The 23827-nt window shown below is 44.2% G+C and overlaps 1 protein-coding gene across 2 annotated transcripts in view; it reads left to right on the forward strand.

The window, feature by feature from the left end:
• Window positions 1-23827, forward strand: part of LOC310872473 (transmembrane protein 17A-like) — a 52727-nt gene that overhangs the window by 5820 nt on the left and 23080 nt on the right. Inside the window, exons 3-4 of one of the 2 annotated variants that reach the window (XM_083784372.1) lie at window positions 393-506; window positions 1001-1381. In XM_083784372.1, coding sequence (XP_083640498.1) covers window positions 393-506; window positions 1001-1324 — 438 coding nt within the window. In that variant the 3' untranslated portion in view covers window positions 1325-1381. The remainder of the gene's footprint in view (window positions 1-392; window positions 507-1000; window positions 1382-23827) is intronic. The other variant, XM_083784373.1, reaches the window with a different exon arrangement.

The following is a 23827-nucleotide window of genomic DNA, read 5'->3' on the forward strand; positions in this document are numbered from 1 at the left end:
CCACACTCTGCAATTTTTTTAAATTGAGAATTTTCTAGTTTTCATTGTTACTGTATTACTTGTTGTTACGACCCCCTGTCATAAGGACAGCGGTCCGTAACACTTGTTGTTCATTATTGTTGGTATGTGTGTTGTTGTTTCTGTGTGCGCAGAGAGTTGTTGTCTCTGTGTGCGCAATGTTGACATTTGTTTTGTTGTATGTATGCTTTGGCAATGTAGAACATATTTATCATGCCAATAAAGCCTTTTTCTAATTGAAAATTTGAATTGAGAGAGAGAGAGAAAGACATGCACTTGTACATTTGACCTTAATATGAACAACATTTAAAAAACAAGAAGAAAGAAAGAAAGATATATCTTAATCACTCTTAATCTGCCTCTGTTCTTTCCAGTTCCATTACCTTGCTGGCTACTATCAGGCCCTCCTGGTGACGGGCATCGTTCTCCTCAGTGTGGTGGAAGTGGTGCGACTCTACCTGGGTTACATTGGTAACCTCGGAGAGAAGGTAACTAAACCTACCTGGGTTACATTGGTAACCTCGGAGAGAAGGTAACTAAACCTACCTGGGTTACATTGGTAACCTCGGAGAGAAGGTAACTAAACCTACCTTGGTCACACAATGCGTCGCGATGAGAGGCATTGTGAGCTTGTAGATCGGCTATTTTCAAATGGTCGAAATGTACTGTATATAGCCTGCTGAAGTGGTTTTAGTCATTATTTCAAGCTGTGGAACAGATTTGATCAGATTTTTGAAAAATCTTGAAAATGAGTGCAAATCATTGAATATATATATTCTTTCACAGAAAACGTGTTTAACTCATCTTTGCTTCCGGGGAGCCCTGGAACAAAATATTTAAATTTGTGGGGTCCTTGACATGAAATAGTTTGAGAACCACTATAGAAACATACGTTTTTCAGAAGAAGAAAAAAAAACGTGATTTTGTGGAATCTGGTCTCAGGTCTCAATAATTGTCTAACTCCCCCGTCTCTCTCATGCAGGTGCCAGAGCTGGCGGCGTTCTGGCTGCTGTCCTTCGTGTTCCAGCTGCCCATCCTGCTGTTCTTCCTGACGGACGAGGCCATCGTCATCCTGCCCCTGGAGAGGGCCGTGCACGCCGTCTACCTCGCCTTCCTGATGGCGGAGGTCCTGTCGGCGTTCCTGGCACTCCGCACCATGACGCACAAGCTCACCGTGCTGTTCCACCTGCGGCAGCTGGGCGAGCTGGAGGTGCAGAGCCTGAGGGCCGAGGGCGTGATGGCGCCGTACCACCGCAGGCTCAGCGTGCTGCCCATGCCGCCGCTGCGCACCGCCGCTTATGACTAAAGGCCTATTCATAGTCTGGATTTTCGGTGGTGAGGTGACCACCGCTCCAGTGGTGAGGTGACCACCGCTCTGGTGGTGAGGTGACCACCGACCACCTGAAATAACGTTGAGCGACGGTGAGTAAAAACAGAGAGAAGGGCTGGAGCGGTGGCGGTGGTTTGCTCTTCACCGTGGCTCGTGACGTCATGTTGTAGTTCGGTGGTCACCTAACCACTGAAAATCCAGACTATGTATGAGCCTTAAGGGTATATAGCCTCATCATGCCAAGAGAATATAGCCTGGTCACAAGTTACAACCTATAAGTGCCCTTGAGCAAGGCATTGAACCCCTACCATGAAATGTTCTATGAGCAGGGTGTGGCTTTAAACAAGCATCTCGAGCTTAGTCCACTTCCCTGGGTAAACAAAGAACTTTGCTTTGCTTTACTCTACAGCGTAGGTCTTGCCCAGAGTGCTGAGGATGGGACCACATCCGCCTGGAAACCAGACAAATCTGCCATTGCAAAAAAATTGTGGTACAAACACGCACACACACACACACACGCAGCTGGGCATAGGAGCGGCTGGCCATACCACCAATCTAATGTACACTTGTGAAATGGAATAGAGGAGTTTTTTTTGTATCAAAATACATTTTGATATAAAGATGTGTTGACGGAACCAGAGAAGACAGATTATTCACATTTTTTAAAGCTGTGTGTGAGGCAAGCTGTCTCTTTCATCTGGTGTGCTGCTGCTGTGGATTTGAAAATGTTGATTATCTCTTTAATCTGTTGATTATCTCCTAGAAATAAATCATGTTGACATAGGCTACATTTCCATATTGCTTTATAGATGTTGCATCCCATCTCGTGGCTTCTGGGTTCACCTTATTTGTAAGCTGCAGTGTCTCTCTCTTCCACTGTATGTAGTATATGGTACTGCAGTGGAACTGTGTTAAATATTTATGGCCACACAGTGGCACTCAACGACCACAAGACGAGGAGGAGCAGAGAGAGATGTTTCAATGCAATGGGAAGATTACCATGCAGTGCCTGGTACTGCAGCCATGTCAAGGTTTTAGTTTTTCTGTATTTGTCCTTTTGGAGGCACTCTATGTGTTGTGTGTGTTCTATGTGTTGAGAGTTCTTAATTGTGTGTCTTGGTTGCATCTGTGTTCTGATAATTAAGCTTGTTGCTTTCACCTGTTTGTGAGTGAGAGAGGGCAGAAGTCTCATTACATTGAAGGAGAGTGCACTGTGCAGATCACATGAGCTCTGTGCAGAAGGAAGAAAGCAAAGTAGACAAGAAGAAGTAAAGTAAACTAGGAGAAGTAAAGTGAACTGTAAAATGTAAAGCAGAAGAAAGTAAAGTTAAGTACAAGAAATGAAGTGAAGTAAAATAGAGAAAAGAAGAGAAAACAAAAAGGTTTTTCAAGAAAGACTGAAGGTTCCAAGTCAACACCCCCCCCCCCATTCATGTGCAAGCAGACAAAGTGGTCAGTATTGTATTTGTTTGTGAGCCTTATTGTGAAAATGTAGCCTATTATTATTATTATTATTTTATTATTATTATGAATGTAATAGTATGAACGTCCAAGTTAATGTTTTTTGTTTGTTGTCTTGTTTTTGTATGTCAGTTCTACGGTGTTTTACAGCACAGTGTTTTCAGCATGGTGTTAATAAACAGCAGTAAAAAAGAACTCTGAGTAGTCTCGTGCGATGGATGGGCGGCACAGAGCCTGTCCTAATACTGATCCATGAACTGTCCTCGTCTGCGAACCGTTCTGTCCGAGTAATAAAGGTTAAGGCCTGTCCAATACTGATAGATGGCGATAGCAATGGGCTAATTAGTAATGCCTAATTTATAGGCTTGCTCCATGGTGAGCTTGGGGATTGGCTATTTCCGCTGTACAACCAATAAAAGATTTGGACTTAACGCTTCTCAGGGATCTTGTTATCCCGTGTCGGGATATATGACATTACAAATTGCTTCTACGCCACTTGACATTTGTCACTGCTCTAGAGGTCACCGTGGAGAGAGATCCCCCTCCTCACTGCCAAGTGGTTGGTGGAGTGACACTATATTTCATCCCCCCTTGATAGGGGAAGGTGACATTCTTTGGAATTCAAATCGCCTCTCGTGCGGTCGCTTGGTGATCCAAGGAGTGTTTGCAAAGCAGTTGTCCCTGTGAGACACAAATTTTATGTGACAGATTGTCTACAAACAATGAATTGTCTGACGCCCTGTGGAAGTCCCTTCCGCAGCCCTCTGGTGATATTCTCACTCCTGTGGGAGGATTTTCAAATCCCAGCAAATAAACAAAACGACGTAACTACTCACCGAAACAAAGCCTGCTAGACCTTCGTAAAAGTCTATTCTCAGAGCTGGGAAGCGTCTCAGGTCCCCAGCTTCTATAAAATGCATTATTTTAATCATTAAATAAAATGAATCCAAACAGATCGGCACAGGCAAAACCCGGAAATGCCGTAGTAGAAGAAATGTCTCTGCCCGGTAAATTCAGGGTACATTGCGTTATTAAAATGGCACAAAGTGCATTTTAGAGGGAAGCTGGTGTGTGTGTTGCCACTGTGTGCAACACTCTTGAAAACAAAGTAGGCCTATTGCATTGTGGGTTTGAGCTGACAGGCCTCTTTTGATGTCAATAAATCAAGTGGCCGATGCCAAAAAGATTTAGATTGTATGTTGTTTTAGGGGCATGTCATGTGGTCTATACCTGCACAGCCTGTCTGATCTAGATTGTGATCTACCTGTGGAGCACCCCTATTAATTAATATCTATACAAAAGATCTTAAATCAGGGGTTACTCTGGTTTGAAAATGGGAGTTCTTTGTTTCTGTGTGTTGTTCCTCCCCTATACGTTGGAACTTCAGCATCAGTTGGATGGCAGAGCCCACAACCATTGGCCAATGGGTGGCGCTATAGCACTCAACTGAGCTTCACCACTTTTCAACCTTCATATAATTGGTCCTCACTAATGTTCATGATAGAATACCACCATTTTGTTCCTGCTCGGTCTGTGTCTCATAGGAGGGCTGTGGGCAGATCAGACTGGATCATCACCTAGATCTGCATATATGGTGCCGGCCAGCAACTCTACATCTGACCTCAAACCCTTAGATCTCCATATATGGAGCTGACCTGTTCTGACATTCCATGTTGATCCTTCCCTACCCGTCCATCCTCTTCTACTGTATGTCTCCCTTTTGACTGATACCTGTCCATTCAAACTCTAGACGCGCCCCAAAGTTAGTTATTAGTGCTGCCGCGGCGGGCAGGTGGCAAAAAACTAAATTTTAGGCCCGGCCCTGCCTGGACCGTCATCGAACCCTGTACACTCAAGACACGCTCCATATATGGCCAGTACAGAATTCATTCCATATGTTGATCCGACCCACCCATGCCAATGCGCCAGCGCTCGTCCAGCAGTCTGCCGTCACCCCGGTATAATTATACATCAAAGAAATGTTAGATTTTCAAAACAAGCCACCACATTTTTTAAACGAGCCCAAAAAAGCAACGCTGTGTCCATCTGAAGTAGGCTACTAGTAGTGTGTGTGTGTGTGTGTGTGTGAAGATTCTGACCTTCAAATGTACATAATTTTTGTATTGATTGTATTGTTGTATTGTTCTTTCTGCTTTGGCAATGTAAACGTATGTTTTCTCATGCCAATAAAGCCCTTTGAATTGAATTGAATTGAATTGAAATTGTGTGTGTGTGTGTGTGTGTGTGTGTGTGTGTGTGTGTGTGTGTGTGTGTGTGTGTGTGTGTGTGTGTGTGTGTGTGTGTGTGTGTGTGTGTGTGTGTGTGTGTGTGTGTGTGTGTGTGTGTGTGTGTGTGTGTGTGTGTGTGTGTGTGTGTGTGTGTGTGTGTGTGTGTGTGTTGTCTATTGTGCTCTGTAAGCATTATTGTTCATGCAGTGGGTCAGTATAGCTGACCTACAAGCTCACAAGGCTTGAATGTTCACTATTGTCACCAAATGTTTGCCCAGAATAGTAATGTTGGGTTCACTTGGTTAAATTACATGTATTTATTGCATTCGCAAAGATCTGCTATTTTACAATGGCAGATCTACAAGCTCATAGCATGACACAGAGTGTCACCCTATGGGCTTGTGTATCTGCTATTTTTTTAAAAGCTCATTTGTAGTACGGGCTTCGGGTCTTAATGGGGTTAATTATCTAAGCACAATGTGTTGTCAAGCTGTGTCTCCTCCTGACCCTCAGTCCACTGCTTCTTCCGATTGGTGATAGCAAGCGATGACATCACATGACCTCTGGGCTGGTCACTCACACCAGGTCAGAGGTCATGACCTCTGGGCTGGTCACCAGGTCATCAAATGTCTTGCAGCGAGCGTCTAGATTTAAAGATAAACACAAATGATGGTCATCTGGTATATTGTCACTGTGGTTATCTTGTATGTCCAAAACCATTACTTTTCAGGAAATGGAGAAATAGAGACATGTGTTCCAACGGATCCAATGGAGTTAAATCTGTGTCAACCCATTCTGGGCGGGAACCCTTTTTGGTGTTTTAAAGCATCATGTTATACTTTAGCTATTGAAAAATAGCAGATCTACAAGCTCATAGCGCGGCACCGAGTGCCGCGCTATGAACTTGTAGGTCTGCTATTTTAGAAAAATCTTGAAAATGTGCCTCACATCTTTGAATATATTATTAATACAGAGTGAACATTTTAACTTAAATCCTTTGCTTCTGTTAGCAGCACACAAACGGCTTGTAAAAACTACACAATCTGCTCTGAATTATGTGTGTTTCTTATTTTGTTATCCCACGATTTTGTAACCCATTTTTCACCCCTGTGTCAATTATCTAATGTGATCCTGGGCTCTACACACCCTCTGCCAACCTAGTCCCCATATATGGGGAACAAGGGGAGAGCAACGGACGTGAACTCATGCTTCCTTCATGCCTGAGTGTCCAAGTTGCTCATACAGATACAAAACTCATACAGGACATAAGCCCTACCACTGTGAGCAGTCCTTTATGGCAATGTGTACCAATATGATGTTTTAATGGCTGCATAGGCTACTAGAAAAATGAACACATAATAATTGAAAAAGTGTGGGAAAAGAATATTGGTTTTGAACAGTAAAGACATCAGGCTTAGGTTAAACCTGGCTGTTATCCTGGTCCGGATCAGGCTAAGTCCACATCATTAGTTTCCATGGTAACTAGTGTGGCATTCATTGCTTTCATGAAACCGAATCAAGCCTCAACATATCCAGGTTAACTGGCTATCAGCTTTCATGAAACCGGTTAATCGCTGATCCAGGATATATTAAGCCAGGATATCTGTTAAATCCCGGCTTAATACATTTTATTAAATAGGCCCCTGCTTGTATTGACCTTTGTATGGAAAACATATTAATATAATTTATATCTGACATGGATGTATAGACCTATGTATTTAATGGACAGACATTATATATTGTTTTTTAATTCAGGAAATGAAAGTTTTTAGGTGTGTCTCCTTTCTTTCGTCTTTTTTACATAATACAAATATTAACAAGAGCTTATAGTTGTTACTAAATAATTGTACCAAATTGTTATTGTTTTTTACAGCATAAACATAAATGGTTAAACAGTGACACCTGCTGGATATAATCACTTACTGCAGACTGCAGTCATTCTCAAAGCTTTTCATTTTAAACTAAAGACACCCAGAACCACAAAAGGAACCAATACCAAATGGACCCTTACGTGTGTCTGATGAATAGAAAATGGTGGACCCTGTTAATGTAAACAAGTGTAATGCTCAGTGTGTCGTCCACACAGTAACTAGCCTAGGAAACCCAGACGTTAGTAACAGTCTTTGTATTGAGTTGTGCTAGCTAATTTAAGACATCCGGTTGCCTTCAGAATAAAATAAGGTTATTTAATTAATAATTATTACATTACATTATTAGTATTATTATTACATTACAGTTATTGTAAAGACACACATTATGTTTCTGTGTAAAAATAAGTAATTAAATAACATCAAAAAGTTATCTAAATGGATAAATGCTATTCACTGGAGTGAATATTCTATTCTATTCTAAAAACGACTTATAAATCCTAAAGCCTTGTTTATACTTCACTGTGCAACGGTCCTATGCTGGACAATAGCAGATATGCAAACTCACAGCACATCTCATTCAAGACACTGAACTTGCAGATCTGCCATTTTTGAACAAACTATAAAGTTAACCATTTATCATGCTGCTCTACGTGGCACTGCATTCTGTGACATTAAACCAAATGGCATTTTCCACTCTATGACACTACTGTTCTACATTTTTGTCTAATAAAATAGGCTATTAATTTAATCAATCAAACTGCATTAACTCAGAGATACTACTAACCAAGCTATCCATGTCAACATGCTCTATAGGAGTCTCAATAACAGGTATAAGTAACGTTTAATGTTTAGTAATGTTTAATGTAGCAGAAGAGGCCATTCATTGAACAGAGTTTTGTACAATTTTAACATCCCAGATCGATTGAAATATGAATCTACTGTGCTGTGCTACACCATGATATATTAAGAGTACAATAACATTCCATTGTGAATAAAAACCTATTAACCACAGTGTAATGCTAAAGGTTTCATCACAGGGCTGTCTGCTTCATGTAATATCATTAAAAGTGTTGTTGGTGACAGTTATATGAGTTGGAAGCATTAAGACCCATTTTAACCCTCAATGGCTTCCTTTCTGACAAATAACGTTATTGTAAAAAAAAAAAAGATTCACGCGTTCATATGTAGCTATTTTGCATTAGAAGCGGATGGGACCAAGGGACCCGGATGTAACGTAAGAGGACTACAATCCGGTGTGAGGCGTGGCCTCACACCGGAAGGAAGTGCCGCCGCCCTCAAATACGGAAGAGACGCGTGGAGGTAGGTTTGGTCAGTGTTTGTTTGGAACGTGCCACGTCACCATCGCGGGTCCGTCTTCGGAGCAAGTAAGTGATTAAATGTTATTTAATACTTAACGCTGTTGTTGTTTGTGTGTTCAAACGTCTATCACTTGAAGTTACTTGTTATGATGTTTATATATGATGTTTGTACGAAACTGTAAAACAGTGTTTCAGTAGCCGAATGGTTAGTGTCGAAGGTTTATAAACAACTATGCCCGGCCTCAATGTTTACTAACCGTCGACAGTACCCACTCGACTACCGAAACACGGCTTTAAAGAGTAGTATTTACATATCTAAACACAACAAGTAACTTCAAAAGTGATAACATGTTTGAGCCACGGACCACCATTTCACATTAATAGACTCTCACAATGGTGGTCAGTGGCTCAAATGGGTCTGAGAGACTAGATGGCCTCAAATGGTGGTCCGTGGCTCAAACGCTGAATAAATAATCGACTAGAGGTGAAAATAGTATTGTTTGGTAGGTAAAAGGACAAACATTCTGTGAAAATTGGCACGAAGCAACAAACATTCTTTGAAATTGGTGGGAAACGATCCCGGGCACTCATGTTAACAAAGCTCAGTCACTAACCACTATGCTACAATCAGCATTATATAATCAAAGGATCAAAAGTAGCAATCTTCTACATTCTCTAATTGTGTAGTTTTTTTGGAAATTAAGCAGATGCTTAACAACAATTGAACTATTGAGAGTGTAAAGATCTACTATTGGGGTCAATTTGGTTACCTAAATTAAATTGCTCTGTATTGTGACAGTAATCATTGCTATAGTGTGTGTTCAGTAACAGTGTTAAATAGCTCTATAGTGTGACAGTAATCATTGCTATAGTGTGTGTTCAGTAACAGTGTTAAATAGCTCTATATTGTGACAGTAATCATTGCTATAGTGTGTGTGTTCAGTAACAGTGTTAAATAGCTCTATATTGTGACAGTAATCATTGCTATAGTGTGTGTGTTCAGTAACAGTGTTAAATAGCTCTATATTGTGACAGTAATCATTGCTATAGTGTGTGTTCAGTAACAGTGTTAAATAGCTCTATAGTGTGACAGTAATCATTGCTATAGTGTGTGTTCAGTAACTTGCAACACAGCAGCCAAGTATATGCAGAACACATATACACGCATTTGACATAACACAAACAACAAGACAATTTACATACATAAAGACATGAAGAAAAGAGCAATATCCACCGCTTAGATTATCCTGTGGCTACTACAACTCCTGATTAAACCCTTTTCTATTTATTAAAGAGCTGGAGAGACAGGAATATTCCTGTTACTGAACACACACTATAGCAATTATTACTGTCACAATAACTTTGTACTTTTGCTACTGATGTTTGTGTGCAACATTTGAGCTGGTGTCAAGTCACCTTAATTCAAGTGATAGATTATATACAGGGGCATGCCATATGGTCTACCTGCACAGCCTTTGTGATTACTGGTAGATCACGATGTACCTTTTGGGCACCCCTGCAATACAGGATTCCTGTCCAGAATTGTTTTTTATTAAATATAGAGGGTTTAAGTGTAGGGTTTGTCATGTTGGTGTTCTCTATAACTTTTCGTCCTGGGCATGACGTTAAACTGTCCAGTGTAACTCCAAGTTACATGGGGTGGGTATGGTTTGAGAGTTTGTGATGCTCAGTTCTTTTTTTGCGTCTCGGTTCCTCAGGTGGAAGCTGCATAGTTGGGTTTTTGATGGGTTGGGTTTCAAGTGGCTGGTCGTTTGTTTAGATATTGAAAAGGAGGGGGGCGAGCGCGCTACCTTGTGGGAGGCCGTTCTTTTCGGCTTTCCATTTACTCCTCTGGTCATTTAACTGAACATAGAAGCGCCTGTTGTTGAGGAGGCTTTTCCTGACCATTGTGCGGTGTTGGACAGTGTCGTAGGCAGCAGAGAGATCTCTGAATGCTGCTCCAGTTATTTGTTTCCCCTCAAACCCATCCTCAATGTGTTGGGTGAGGTTGAGCTCTGTCCAGCACAGGAGCGGCTGGGACGGAAACCAGCTTGGTCTTTAGTCAGCTTGGTATCTATGAGTGGCAACAAGGCGTTGGAGTAGCAGCTTCTCATATAGCCTTGTAGGTGATGCAGAGGGAAATGGGTCGGTAGCTCTTTGTGGATAATGGGTCTATGCCAGGTTTAGGGATTGCAACCACGTTGGCCTTTTCCCAGACAGAAGGGATGGTTTTCTGTGCTATGCATGTGTTCAGCATCCCCACAAGCCAGGTCTTTGCGTTGGGTCCCAGGTGCTGTAACATTTCTGCCAGTAGGTCATCAATCCCTGCTGCTTTTCCGGGTTTCAACTTTCCCATTGCAGTTTCAAGTTCTTCTAGGTCGAAGGGTTTGGTTTGAGGGCTGGCTGATTGTGGTTGGTCTGATACCACTGTGCGATGGTATTCTCCTGTGGGTCGGTGGCGGTCTTGGTCACAACTGGTGGCCAACAGTTGTAACCAACACTGCCACCGACCCACATAGAATACCATCGCACAGTGGTATCAGACCAACCACAATCAGCCAGCCCTCAAACCAAACCCTTCGACTTAGAAGAACGTGAAACTGCAATGGGAAAGTTGAAACCCGGAAAAGCAGCAGGGATTGATGGCATACTGGCAGAAATGATACAGCACCTGGGACCTATCGCAAGGACCTGGCTTGTGGGGATGCTGAACACATGCATAGCACAGAAAACCATCCCTTCTGTTTGGAAAAAGGCTGGAGTAGTTGCAATCCCTAAACCTGGCAAAGACCCATTATCCCCGAAGAGCTACCGACCCATTTCCCTCCTCTGCATCACCTACAAGCTCTATGAGAGGCACTACAATTTCTGAACAGACTATATTTACATCAATATGTCTGGGTCCCCACCTACTCACTCAGGGTTGACGTGTCACACCTGCAGTGATGGGAGGGGCACCAAAATGTGGTATTTTGATTGTTTAATGGGGGCACTCCCTTAGTATAAAAGTGTATGTTTTGTGTACACATGACCTGATGAAGATCAAATGGATCGAAACGCTGTCAGTATTTCAACAAAGAACGTCTTTCTTATACCTGTGGTGTGCGGGCTCCATCCAATACCTACACCAGTTGTGATGCAACAGAGTTTGCTGTGACCGTTGTGAATTATGGGTGGTGTGGTTTTTGCCAAGACGGTGGATTGTGGCCCATGCCTTCCTGCTGTTATTTGACATGTTGGTGTTCTCTATATCTTTTCGTCCTGGGCATGACGTTAAACTGTTCCGTTCGAGAGGACCAGCGACCCTCGAATGTAAACGGCCACGAAAGGAAATTATGTGTGTGTGAGGTGTTCTCTATAGGTTGGGTTTCAGGTGGTTGTATTGTAGTAGCTTGACATTTCTTGGAGGGCACTTTCAAGGACAGACTTAATCTTCTGGAAGTCTGCTTGTTGGGTCGTAATGCAGAGGTTGTCGGCGTAGATGAAACGCTGGCATTAGGCATTGGGTAGTGGCTGGTCGTTTGTGTAGATATTGAAAAGGAGGGGGGCGAGCACGCTACCTTGTTGGAGGCCGTTCTTTTGGGCTTTCCATTTACTCCTCTGGTCATTTAACTGGACATAGAAGCGCCTGTTGTTGAGGAGGCTTTTCCTGACCATTGTGCGGTGTTGGACAGTGTCGTAGGCAGCAGAGAGATCTCTGAATGCTGCTCCAGTTATTTGTTTCCCCTCAAACCCATCCTCAATGTGTTGGGTGAGGTTGAGCTCTGTCCAGCACAGGAGCGGCTGGGACGGAAACCAGCTTGGTCTTTAGTCAGCTTGGTATCTATGAGTGGCAACAAGGCGTTGGAGTAGCAGCTTCTCATATAGCCTTGTAGGTGATGCAGAGGGAAATGGGTCGGTAGCTCTTTGTGGATAATGGGTCTTTGCCAGGTTTAGGGATTGCAACCACTTTGGCCTTTTCCCAGACAGAAGGGATGGTTTTCTGTGCTATGCATGTGTTCAGCATCCCCACAAGCCAGGTCTTTGCGTTGGGTCCCAGGTGCTGTAACATTTCTGCCAGTAGGTCATCAATCCCTGCTGCTTTTCCGGGTTTCAACTTTCCCATTGCAGTTTCAAGTTCTTCTAGGTCGAAGGGTTTGGTTTGAGGGCTGGCTGATTGTGGTTGGTCTGATACCACTGTGCGATGGTATTCTCCTGTGGGTCGGTGGCGGTCTTGGTCACAACTGGTGGCCAACAGTTGTAACCAACACCGCCACCGACCCACATAGAATACCATCGCACAGTGGTATCAGACCAACCACAATCAGCCAGCCCTCAAACCAAACCCTTCGACTTAGAAGAACGTGAAACTGCAATGGGAAAGTTGAAACCCGGAAAAGCAGCAGGGATTGATGGCATACTGGCAGAAATGATACAGCACCTGGGACCTATCGCAAGGACCTGGCTTGTGGGGATGCTGAACACATGCATAGCACAGAAAACCATCCCTTCTGTTTGGAAAAAGGCTGGAGTAGTTGCAATCCCTAAACCTGGCAAAGACCCATTATCCCCGAAGAGCTACCGACCCATTTCCCTCCTCTGCATCACCTACAAGCTCTATGAGAGGCACTACAATTTCTGAACAGACTATATTTACATCAATATGTCTGGGTCCCCACCTACTCACTCAGGGTTGACGTGTCACACCTGCAGTGATGGGAGGGGCACCAAAATGTGGTATTTTGATTGTTTAATGGGGGCACTCCCTTAGTATAAAAGTGTATGTTTTGTGTACACATGACCTGATGAAGATCAAATGGATCGAAACGCTGTCAGTATTTCAACAAAGAACGTCTTTCTTATACCTGTGGTGTGCGGGCTCCATCCAATACCTACACCAGTTGTGATGCAACAGAGTTTGCTGTGACCGTTGTGAATTATGCGTGGTGTGGTTTTTGCCAAGACGGTGGATTGTGGCCCATGCCTTCCTGCTGTTATTTGACATGTTGGTGTTCTCTATATCTTTTCATCCTGGGCATGACGTTAAACTGTTCCGTTCGAGAGGACCGGCGACCCTCGAATGTAAACGGCCACGAAAGGAAACTGTGTGTGTGAGGTGTTCTCTATCATTTCATTCCAGACTTCACTGTCTATCTCCTGTGTTTTCCATTCATCTTGAGCGTTACACAGTCGTCTGATGTGCGGGGGGAGGTGCCGGCTAGCGCATAAAGGCACGGACGGGACAGGTGTTGTCTTGACCCATCCCGTGATGATGCGACAGGTGTCATTTAGGGCTGTGTCGACCAATTTGGTGTGACGTGATCGGCTCCAGCTTGAGCAGGCATACTCTGCTGTAGAGAAAGACAGGGCCATGGCAGTTGCACGGATTGTTTGTGGGTCTGCGCCCCACTTGGGAGTTCACTAGTTTTCACAGGATGTTATTGTGGGTGTTGACCGTGGCTTTTGTGTTCTCCAGGTGTTTTTTTGAAGAAGAGTGTCCTGTCCAGTGTAACTCCAAGATACATGGGGTGGGTATGGTTGGAGAGTTTGTGACCATCCCAAGTGACGCTCAGTTCTTTTCTCGCGTCTCGGTTCCTCAGGTGGAAGCTGCATAGTTGGGTTTGTGTGTCTTTCTTTTTCTGTCTTTCTTTCTTAGGACGGAGATCAAGGTAGACGCCATAGGAAGGCTCAACACTAGCCGATGCCCCTAGAGATCCATCCCAAAGCTTCCCTCAGGGAGCACAGCAAGCCAGCTAGCCAGCAAGCCTGCCCAGTCAGCCAACGCAGCCAGTCAGCTCCGCCAGTCAGCCAGTGTAGAAAGTCAGGCTGCCAAGCCAGAGCATATCAGCCCTTGCAGTCAGCCATTGCAGCCATACCAGCCTTGCTCAGTCAGCTCAGCCAGGCCTCTCTTGAGGCCTGGCTCTCTGTCTGCCTGGCCCGGTCTGCCCTGCCCTGCCTTGCAGCAACAGAACCAGCCTTTCTGGAAAGCCAGCCAGCTCAGAATGCGAGCTGAGCAAGCCAGTGCAGCAGCAAGCCCAGACTAGGTTACCGCAGCCTTACTGTGCAGCCACAGCCACTCAGTCTAGACCAGCAGGAGCTGGCCAGGCTCCAACCCTTGCAGCGCAGCCTTAGGCCGGACAGTCCCCCTGCCTGCACTTTGTTGCCTTCCTGGCCTGTCTGCCTGCCTAGGCGCCTCGGTCTTCCTGTCTGTCTGCCTTGGCCTGCCAGTCTGAAACTGGTTTAGACTAACTGCGTGCTTGCCAGCTGCGCTGGCTTGCTGAGCTCGTATTCTGAGCTGGCTGGCTTGCCAGCAAGGCTGGTTCTGTTGCTGCAAGGCAGGGCGGGGCAGACCGGGCCAGGCAGACAGAGAGCCAGGCCTCGAGAGAGGCCTGGCTGAGCTGACTGAGCAAGGCTGGTATGGCTACAATGGTTGACTGCAAGGGCTGATGTGCGCTGGCTTGGCAGCCTGACTTTCTACACTGGCTGACTGGCGGAGCTGGCTGGCTGCGTTGGCTGACTGGGCGGGCTTGCTGGCTAGCTGGCTTGCTGGACTCCCTGAGGGAAGCTTTGGGATGGATCTCTAGGGGCATCGGCTTGTGTTGAGCCTTCCAACGGCGTCTACCTTGATCTTCGTCCTAAGAAAGAAAGACAGAAAAAGAAACACACACACAAACTCAACTATGCAGCTTCCACATGAGGAAGGCAGGCAGGCACGCAGGCAGGCACAAGCTGCCTGCGTGCTAATTTGCCCTCCAGTTGCTGCTCCAGTTATTTGTTTTCCCTCAAACCCATCCTCAATGTGTTGGGTGAGGTTGAGCTCTGTCCAGCACAGGACGGGACGGAAACCAGCTTGGTCTTTAGTCAGCTTGGTGTCTATGAGTGGTATGAGGCGTTGGAGTAGCAGCCTCTCTTGTAGGTGATGCAGAGGAGGGAAATGGGTCAGTAGCTCTTTGAGGATGATGGGTCTTTGCCAGGTTTGGGGATTGCAACCACTTTGGCTTTTCTCCAGACAGAAGGGATGGTTTTCTGTGCCATGCATGTGTTCAGCATCCCCACGAGCCAGGTCTTTGCGTTAGGTTCCAGGTGCTGTATAATTTCTGCCAGTATGTCATCAATCCCTGCTGCTTTTCCGGGTTTCAACTTTCCCATTGCAGTTTTGAGTTCTTCTAGGTCGAAGGGTTTGGTTTGAGGGCTGGCTGATTGTGGTTGGTCTGATACCACTGTGCGATGGTATTCTCCTGTGGGTCGTGGCGGTGTTGGTTACGACTGTTGGCCACCAGTTGTGATGCAACAGAGTTCGCTGTGACCGTTGTGAATTATGGGTGGCTCCCTGAGGTCCTTGATCGCCATTGGGTCCAACAGTGGTCATTGAAGCGTGCACACACATGCACACATGCACCTACACACACAGGGGCACATGCGTATGCACACCTGGACCTTTAAATGAACAACAACACAAAAACTAAGGCACTGGTGTCGGACTTCTGGTTTACCGGAACGGGGTTCAACTCCCTGCAGTGCCCTGCTCAATGTGTTGTATTTCATTCATTGGTCCATGGTCTCAGGTCATTGAGCGGCGTGCTATAGTGTGCGATTCTTCATCATTGTTGAGGATTTTTTAAAGGTGAAAATCAAGGAAAAGCAAAAGGCTATAGTCCATGGTCACGGACCGCATACTGGTCAAGGTCATTTATACTGGTGAAGATCATTTACTAGTCTTCTAAAGGTAATTTATACTGGTCAAGGTCATTTACTAGTCTCATGAAGGTAATTTATACTGGTCAGTCATATACTGGTCACGGTCATTTATACTGGTCAAGGTCATTTGTACTTGTCAAGGTCATTTATACTGGTCAAGGTCATTTACTAGTCTTATTGAAGGTCATTTATACTGCTCAAGGTTATTGATCAATATCAATGACCTTGATGACCCCAAGGTCATTAAGTGGCATGCTATAGTGCGCGATTCTTCATCATTGTTCACGATTTGAAAAAAGGTTAAATCGCGGAAAAGCGAAAGGCTATAGTCCATAGTCTCGGAGGGCATACAAAAATGTGTGGTGCTATACAGGCCGTTCTGGAAAATTTGGGACAGAGGTTCATCGTTGGCATCCAGGGAGTGTGTGTGCAAAATTTGGCATCGACCGGGTTAATGGTGCTGGAGATTAGCTGTTAACAAACTGACGGACACACACACACACACACACTCACTCAGAGTGCAAAACATACTCTATCCCCATGGCTTTGGCCTGGTGCCATACCGTTATTAATTATTGCCTACAATGTCAATTGTGAAATTACTTTACCGTTGCAATGCAAAATTTACATTTCAACGAATGGACCTCGTAAAACAAAACAAAAACCAAGGCACTGGTTGTGGTACTTCTGGTTTACCGGAATGGGGTTCAACTCCCTGCAGTGCTCTGCTCAATTTGTTGTATTTACATGGTTCATTTTTATTTTCTGCTCATTGTGTTGCCTTTTCATAGATGATAACCCCCAGGTTCTTTAATGTGTTTGCACTCCCTACAGTTAGGTTACCAAGTCTATTTATTTATTATTTCTGTTCACTAGAACTAGAACCAATTACCAAAGTAGGCTTTCTAATGACACAACTCGCCTTTGTTTTTATGTGTAGCAAAAACGTTCTTTTTATTTACGCCAAAGAGTAGAGGCTGGTCTGCATTCATGCGAGCGGGGAAGTTTAGAGTAACATAGCTCTAAATGAAACGCATTAGAGCTATGGACCAGAGCTAGTAGTCATAGCACTTCATGGTATATGCATAGTTTATATAGTTTCATTATAGATATATTAAACAGAGAGGACTGGAGTCAATTGGGTTATATTATGTTTAACACTAATTTGAAGCTGTCAAAATCTGACAGACTTCTGGCGGCCATGGCCACGCCCACCTTTTGGTAACGCCCACTTTCGGCCAAGCCCACAAAAAGGACCCCCCATGTCATTTGCCAGGCAGGCTCCACTCTCAGACAGATATTTGGCTCCGTCTTATGAGCTAATTTAGAACTTCCTGTCTGAGAGCTAGCTAATTTAAGACATCCGGTTGCCTTCAGAATAAAATAAGGTTATTTAATTCGTTAATTAAATAATTGTCAATGCCCCAAGGCACAGCACTTTTTTGAGCGTTGACCTCAGTAGAAGGTCTGCTGCCGTGAATTTTACACCTCTCCCACTTAGCGGAGAGTGGGGTGTGGTACAGGACATCTCCCCGAACGCGTGGGTATACTGCATCTACAAGTAGTACAAGATAAATTGAAACCATTGACACCTACTTCGATGGTTCAGTTGTCATCTATGCCGGGGAATTTAGCAGCTCTCATTCAAGCGTTTTTTCAAAATCCAGGTCACACATTTGATTGCAAAACAATCTGTGGTGTCACTCAACAACTAGTGAATAGCATCTTACTTGGCCTTAGGAATGCACAATGACCCATTAGATTTTATACACAAACTAGTAGTTTGGTTGAGTAGGCTATGTGTGGTGTCCACACAGTTGTTCAAGCAAAACATACAGACATCTGTACATTCTGTGCCTGGACAGTTGAAAGCAATTAACAGAACAATAACGGAGGACAATTTGGAAGAAGATGATGATGATGTGGTTTTATGCAATGAAAGTCTAAATGACAATATGTGTGAAGCTATACCATTACCAATTCTAACATTTCTACAACAGACATCTGCTATCAAAAAATGTCACACACGGCTTGAAGAAGCAGCAGCGCAGGACTCAACATTTAGACGGAAACTTGAGAAATTCAATCTAGCCAACACATCAGTGTCATTAGTGTCTCAGAAATGTTCTAGGACAGAAGTATGCACCATATTAAATAGATTTGTAGAATACACACTTCGGTCTCCTTTCCTTGGAGATGACCTGCTTTGCCTGAAAAGTCTTAGTCTGTATAGTTGTACTCAATGTGGTGACAAGGCCTTACCATCTACAAAGAACATGTCACAATTCATAGTGCAGCCACTTGACGTGTCACAAAAAGGCATCTTAGACACTATTGCACAAATATTACCTGCTCAATCTGAACAATGTGAAACATGTCAGCAGGAAAAGAGCTTATCAACATATGAAGTAATTAACAGCCCACAGACCTTACTTCTCCTGTTAAGAGCTGGCACAAGAATTCCAAAAACGTTCAATTTATCCTGTCTGTACCACCAAAATGAGTATGCTTTGACCAGTATGTGTGTATTTTTCGACAGGCCACCATATGCGTCATTGTACATCCTTAAAGATCATAAATGGCATATCTGGACAAATGAATCGAATGACACAGCAGGCTATACCTTTGAGCTGATGCAAAGAACATCCGCTCGACAGCACACAAAGACAGTAGTCACAGGTAGTTTCTATGTCGTGTCATACGAGAAAATAAACAGTCGAGAAATAATCAAGTTTCGTCAGGACAAACAAATGCATAAATGCACAGACAGATGCAATCAACGCACATTGACACCCATTCCAAAGCTAGAGGTAACTCCTTGACCTGACTTAGCTTGCGTAGAGAAAGTGATTTCATGTCAATGCCCCAAGGCACAGCACTTTTTTGAGCGTTGACCCCAGTAGAAGGTCTGCTGCTGTGAATTTTACACCTCTCTCGCTTAGCGGAGAGTGGGGTGTGGTAGAGGACATCTCCCCGAACACGTGGGTATGTCCAGATAGTTGCCTCGCGGAGGCCTCTTTGTCCAGTGTCCATTCTGGGTCCGGAAACGGTACTTTTTGTCAGCATTGACCCCAGTAGAAGGTCTGCTGCTGTGAATTTTACACCTCTCCCGCTTAGCGGAGAGTGTGGTGTGGTAGAGGACATCTCCCCGAACGCGTGGGTATGTCCAGATAGTTGCCTCGCGGAGGCCTCTTTGCCCAGTGTCCATTCTGGGTCCGGAAACGGTACTTTTTGTCAGCCTTGACACCAGTAGAAGGTCTGCTGCTGTGAATTTTACACCTCTCCCGCTTAGCGGAGAGTGTGGTGTGGTAGAGGACATCTCCCCGAACGTGTGGGTATGTCCAGATAGTTGCCTCGCGGAGGCCTCTTTGTCCAGTGTCCATTCTGGGTCCGGAAACGGTACTTTTTTCAGCGTTGACCACAGTAGAAGGTCTGCTGCTGTGAATTTTACACCTCTCCCGCTTAGCGGAGAGTGGGGTGTGGTACAGGACATCTCCCCGAACGCGTGGGTATGTCCAGATAGTTGCCTCGCGGAGCCGTCTTTTGTCCAGTGTCCATTCTGGGTCCGGAAACGGTACTTTTTGTCAGCCTTGACCCCAGTAGAAGGTCTGCTACTGTGAATTTTACACCTCTCCCGCTTAGCGGAGAGTGGGGTGTGGTATAGGACATCTCCCCGAACGCGTGGGTATGTCCAGATAGTTGCCTTGCGGAGCCGTCTTTTGTCCAGTGTCCACTTTATAAAGTCCATGCACTCCAGTGAATAGCATTTATCCATTTAGATAACTTTATTATTATTATTATAAGGATTTAATTACTTATTCTTACACAGAAACATAATGTGTGTCTTATAGCATCATATAGCATCATTTAAATGCTTAATTTGTAGTTTTAATGTGCAAATTAAACTTTTTTTCAATACTCTAGAGGGTACTCTTATTTTGAAGAGATCGTCCACCGGAAGTCTTAAATTAGCTCACTAGATTAGCTCACTAGACGCTGCCTACTATAGTTTAGTCAGGAAGCAGAGCAGAGGACTGACTCTAGACCACAACAACATTATGCGACGGTAAAAGAAGGACCTCAAAATTAAACGTGAACCATCAGAGACTTCAGAGTGGACCGAAGGAGGAGATGAACTATTTGGGCTTTTCAGCTGCAGCGAAGGACCAGATCTACCAGGCAGCCATGCTGAAGCAGCCCGTGATAAAGCTACATAGAATAGGTATGTGCATGTTTTCAACTCACTGTATAGCCTACACTATTACACTTTTATTTAATCTGCAACAGAAAGCACAAATGTCGTCGCTACTCGGTGGAGAAACGGAGTAATGCTTCTAACGAATACGAGACTGCTCGCCCCTTTACCAAACTAGCACTAGCTGTAGATTAGATAATAAAGCAATTCAATTTAAATTCAAATGAGCTTCATTGGCATGAGAAAACATAACATTACGTTGCCAAAGCAAGTGTCACAATACAATAAAAACAGTTGAAAATGGGTGAAGTTCAAGAGGGTACAGCATTTTGTAAACAGATCGAGCTATATACTATGTCACATTGCATCATTATATGTTACACAGGGTAGGCTATGAAGCTGTTCTGAAACAAATAGCTACATTTTTTGCAGTCACTTTGGGACAAATAGCAGCATTTTCTCCATTTAAATAGTATACACAATGAAAGGTAGCAGCTCTGTTTCCATGTGCAGTAGGTCTACTTGGTACAGATAGTAGTCCTTAGGGTGGTTGTATTCAATTAGCTAACTTTCTTTTGTCGCAACTCGCAACAGTTCACACATCTTGGGGTTGTTAAGACAGGAGAGTACGCTAAAAGATCACTATCATTGTCTGCACAACAGCCCCCCCCCCCCCCACACACACACACACACACATCCTCTCCCCCCCCCCCTCCATTGTCCAGGGTAGGCCATCCCACTGAGGATAAGACAGAAGTTAAAGTGGTCAGGAGGTGCACCACATCTTTATAATGGGATGAATCTAGAGTTGCAATACCCTCCATTGACTCCCCACTCATCCATTTTGGTTTGCGATCTGCTTGTCTTAAACAACGTTAAACTCACCAACATTGCAGCTGTAGTCCAATTTTTTATGAATTGAACATGGTGGACCCTCTTGTAAGAAAGAATAAGTCTGCATACCATTTTGAAAGCTCCCCACATTTTTATTTACCAAGGCGGGTTAAAACAAAACGTTTTGGCCTCTGTGGCCTTCGTCAGGTATATTGGATAGCAATTCGAAACAGGCAGGGCCGTTCAATTTACAATTTACAATTTAGGCATTTAGCAGACGCTCTTAATCCAGAGCGACTTACATTTAAGCAAGAACAAAGCATGGGAATACATCACATAAAAAGCATTTATCATGAAACATGCGTAAGCTAAGAAAGTAACAGTGGAATATTTATATAGTGAAACTATACATACACTATACATATAAACTATACATCTTTACTACTATGCTATATATGTGTACTATGGCGTGCTATGACTACATACAATACAATTACAGTGCTGTCTACATAACATGCTATAAGTCTGTATCAAATGCTATATAATCCAACAGAAATGCTATCTAAGGGTTTAGGGTAAGTGCTAAGGGCCATGATGGAGTCTGAAAAGGTGGGTTTTCAGGCTACGGCGGAAGATTGGGAGTGATGCTGCAGTTCTGACTGCAATGGGAAGTGCATTCCACAGTTTTGGAGCCAGAAGGGAGAAGAGTTTGGGACGTGTGGAGCGTTGTCCCGGCGTTTTTAGTGAGGGTACTTCCAGCTTCCCTGCGTTGGCTGATCTGAGTGCGCGGGAGGGTTTGTAGGGTTCAATCATACTTGTAAGATATGGGGGAGCCATACCTTTGGTTGCTTTGAATGCCAGCATCAGAGTTTTGTATTCTGTGCGGGCAGCGACCGGGAGCCAGTGGAGGGAGCGGAGCAGGGGGGAGACATGTGAGAATTTTGGCTGGTTGAAGACCAAGCGAGCTGCTGCATTTTGGATCAGCTGGAGAGGCTTAAGTGCACATGCTGGTAGGCCAGTAAGGAGGGAGTTCAGTGACTTACGACGAGTGCTTCCAAACTCCAGCACTTGGAAAAATAATCACCTGCACAGAATTTCTCTTGGGGGACCATTTTATTGATTCTGAATTAAATTTTAATTCACACATTAATCATGTTACCAAGATTGCCTTTTTTCACCTTGGAAATATTGCACGAATCAAAGCCTATTTGGACGATGCAAAAACGCTAATCTACGTCTTTGTTTTTTTCTCAGCTTGATATTACTCCAGTTTTGGCTTCACTGCATTGGCTACCGGTTGTTTTTAGGATTGATTTTAAAATTATTTTACTTCTTTATAAAGCTCTCAATGGTCTCGCACCTTCCTACCTACATGACTGCCTGCCTAAATATGTTCCAAACCGCCCCCTAAGGTGCTGGCCTGCTCGCTTTGCCTACAAAAATGGCAACAAAAGAATACGGTGAAGCATGGCCGTGGGAAGATATTTACAGTAGGAGGTGCTTTATGTTCAGCAAAAATATTCGTGCATTTTCACGCGGAAAAGTGGCTTAAACTTTCCCTCTCCACACGCATGAGAAAAATAACACACTGGTGGCAATGATACGGTTAAGCAATTTAACCTGGTGTAGTGCCTGTGACTATCACTAACCTTACCTCTGGTGTAGTGTCTGTGACTATCACTAGCCTTACCTCTGGTGTAGTGTCTGTGACTATCACTAACCTTGCCTCTGGTGTAGTGTCTGTGACTATCACTAACCTTACCTCTGGTGTAGTGTCTGTGACTATAACTAACCTTACCTCTGGTGTAGTGTCTGTGACTATAACTAACCTTACCTCTGGTGTAGTGTCTGACTATCAGTAACCTTACCTCTGGTGTGGTGTCTGTGACTATCACTAACCTTACCTCTGGTGTAGTGTCTGTGACTATCACTAACCTTACTTACCTCTGGTGTAGTGTCTGTGACTATAACTAACCTTACCTCTGGTGTAGTGTCTGTGACTATAACTAACCTTACCTCTGGTGTAGTGTCTGACTATCAGTAACCTTACCTCTGGTGTGGTGTCTGTGACTATCACTAACCTTACCTCTGGTGTAGTGTCTGTGACTATCACTAACCTTTGAAAAGTAGTCACTGAAATATTTGTGTGCTACATTATTTCCATTCAATCATGTGTGAGACAGAGTCAGGCCAGGAATGTTCCAACTGCCAATCTGTGTCTGACAGTTGCTGCTGTCCTAGATTTAGACCATTACCATTATCAGTTGGTAATAATACAAAGGCTTGCATGTTATTTTAAAACATTCTATTACTTTTTTTTGTCCTCTCCTCATTCTCCATCCCAGATGTCTTTCCTGTCCAACTCAAACATGTCTACAGCAGAAATATACATCTCAACCAACACCAGAGAATCCATACTGGAGAGAAGCCCTACGCCTGTGACCAGTGTGAGACTAGGTTCAGCCTGGAAGGTAATCTGAAACTTCACCAGAGAATTCACACTGGAGAGAAGCCCTATGTCTGTGACCAGTGTGAGACTAGGTTCAGACGGAGTAGTCATCTCAAACTTCACCAGAGAACTCATACAGGAGAGAAGCCCTACGCCTGTGACCAGTGTGGGAGACAGTTCAGCCTCAGCAGCAATCTAAAAAAGCACCACTTAACTCATACAGGATTGAAGCCCTACAACTGTGAGCAGTGTGAGAAATGGTTCAGCCAGAGAAGTGCTCTCAAACTTCACCAGAGAACTCATACAGGAGAGAAGCCCTATGCCTGTGACCAGTGTGGGACTAGGTTCACCACGAGCAGTCATCTCAAAGATCACCAGAGAATTCATACGGGAGAGAAGCCCTACACCTGTGACCATTGTGGGAAACAGTTCAGCCATGGCAGTA

This window comes from Protomyctophum parallelum, assembly GCF_964188405.1.
Source record: "Protomyctophum parallelum genome assembly, chromosome: 15".
Taxonomy (NCBI): Eukaryota; Metazoa; Chordata; class Actinopteri; order Myctophiformes; family Myctophidae; genus Protomyctophum; species Protomyctophum parallelum.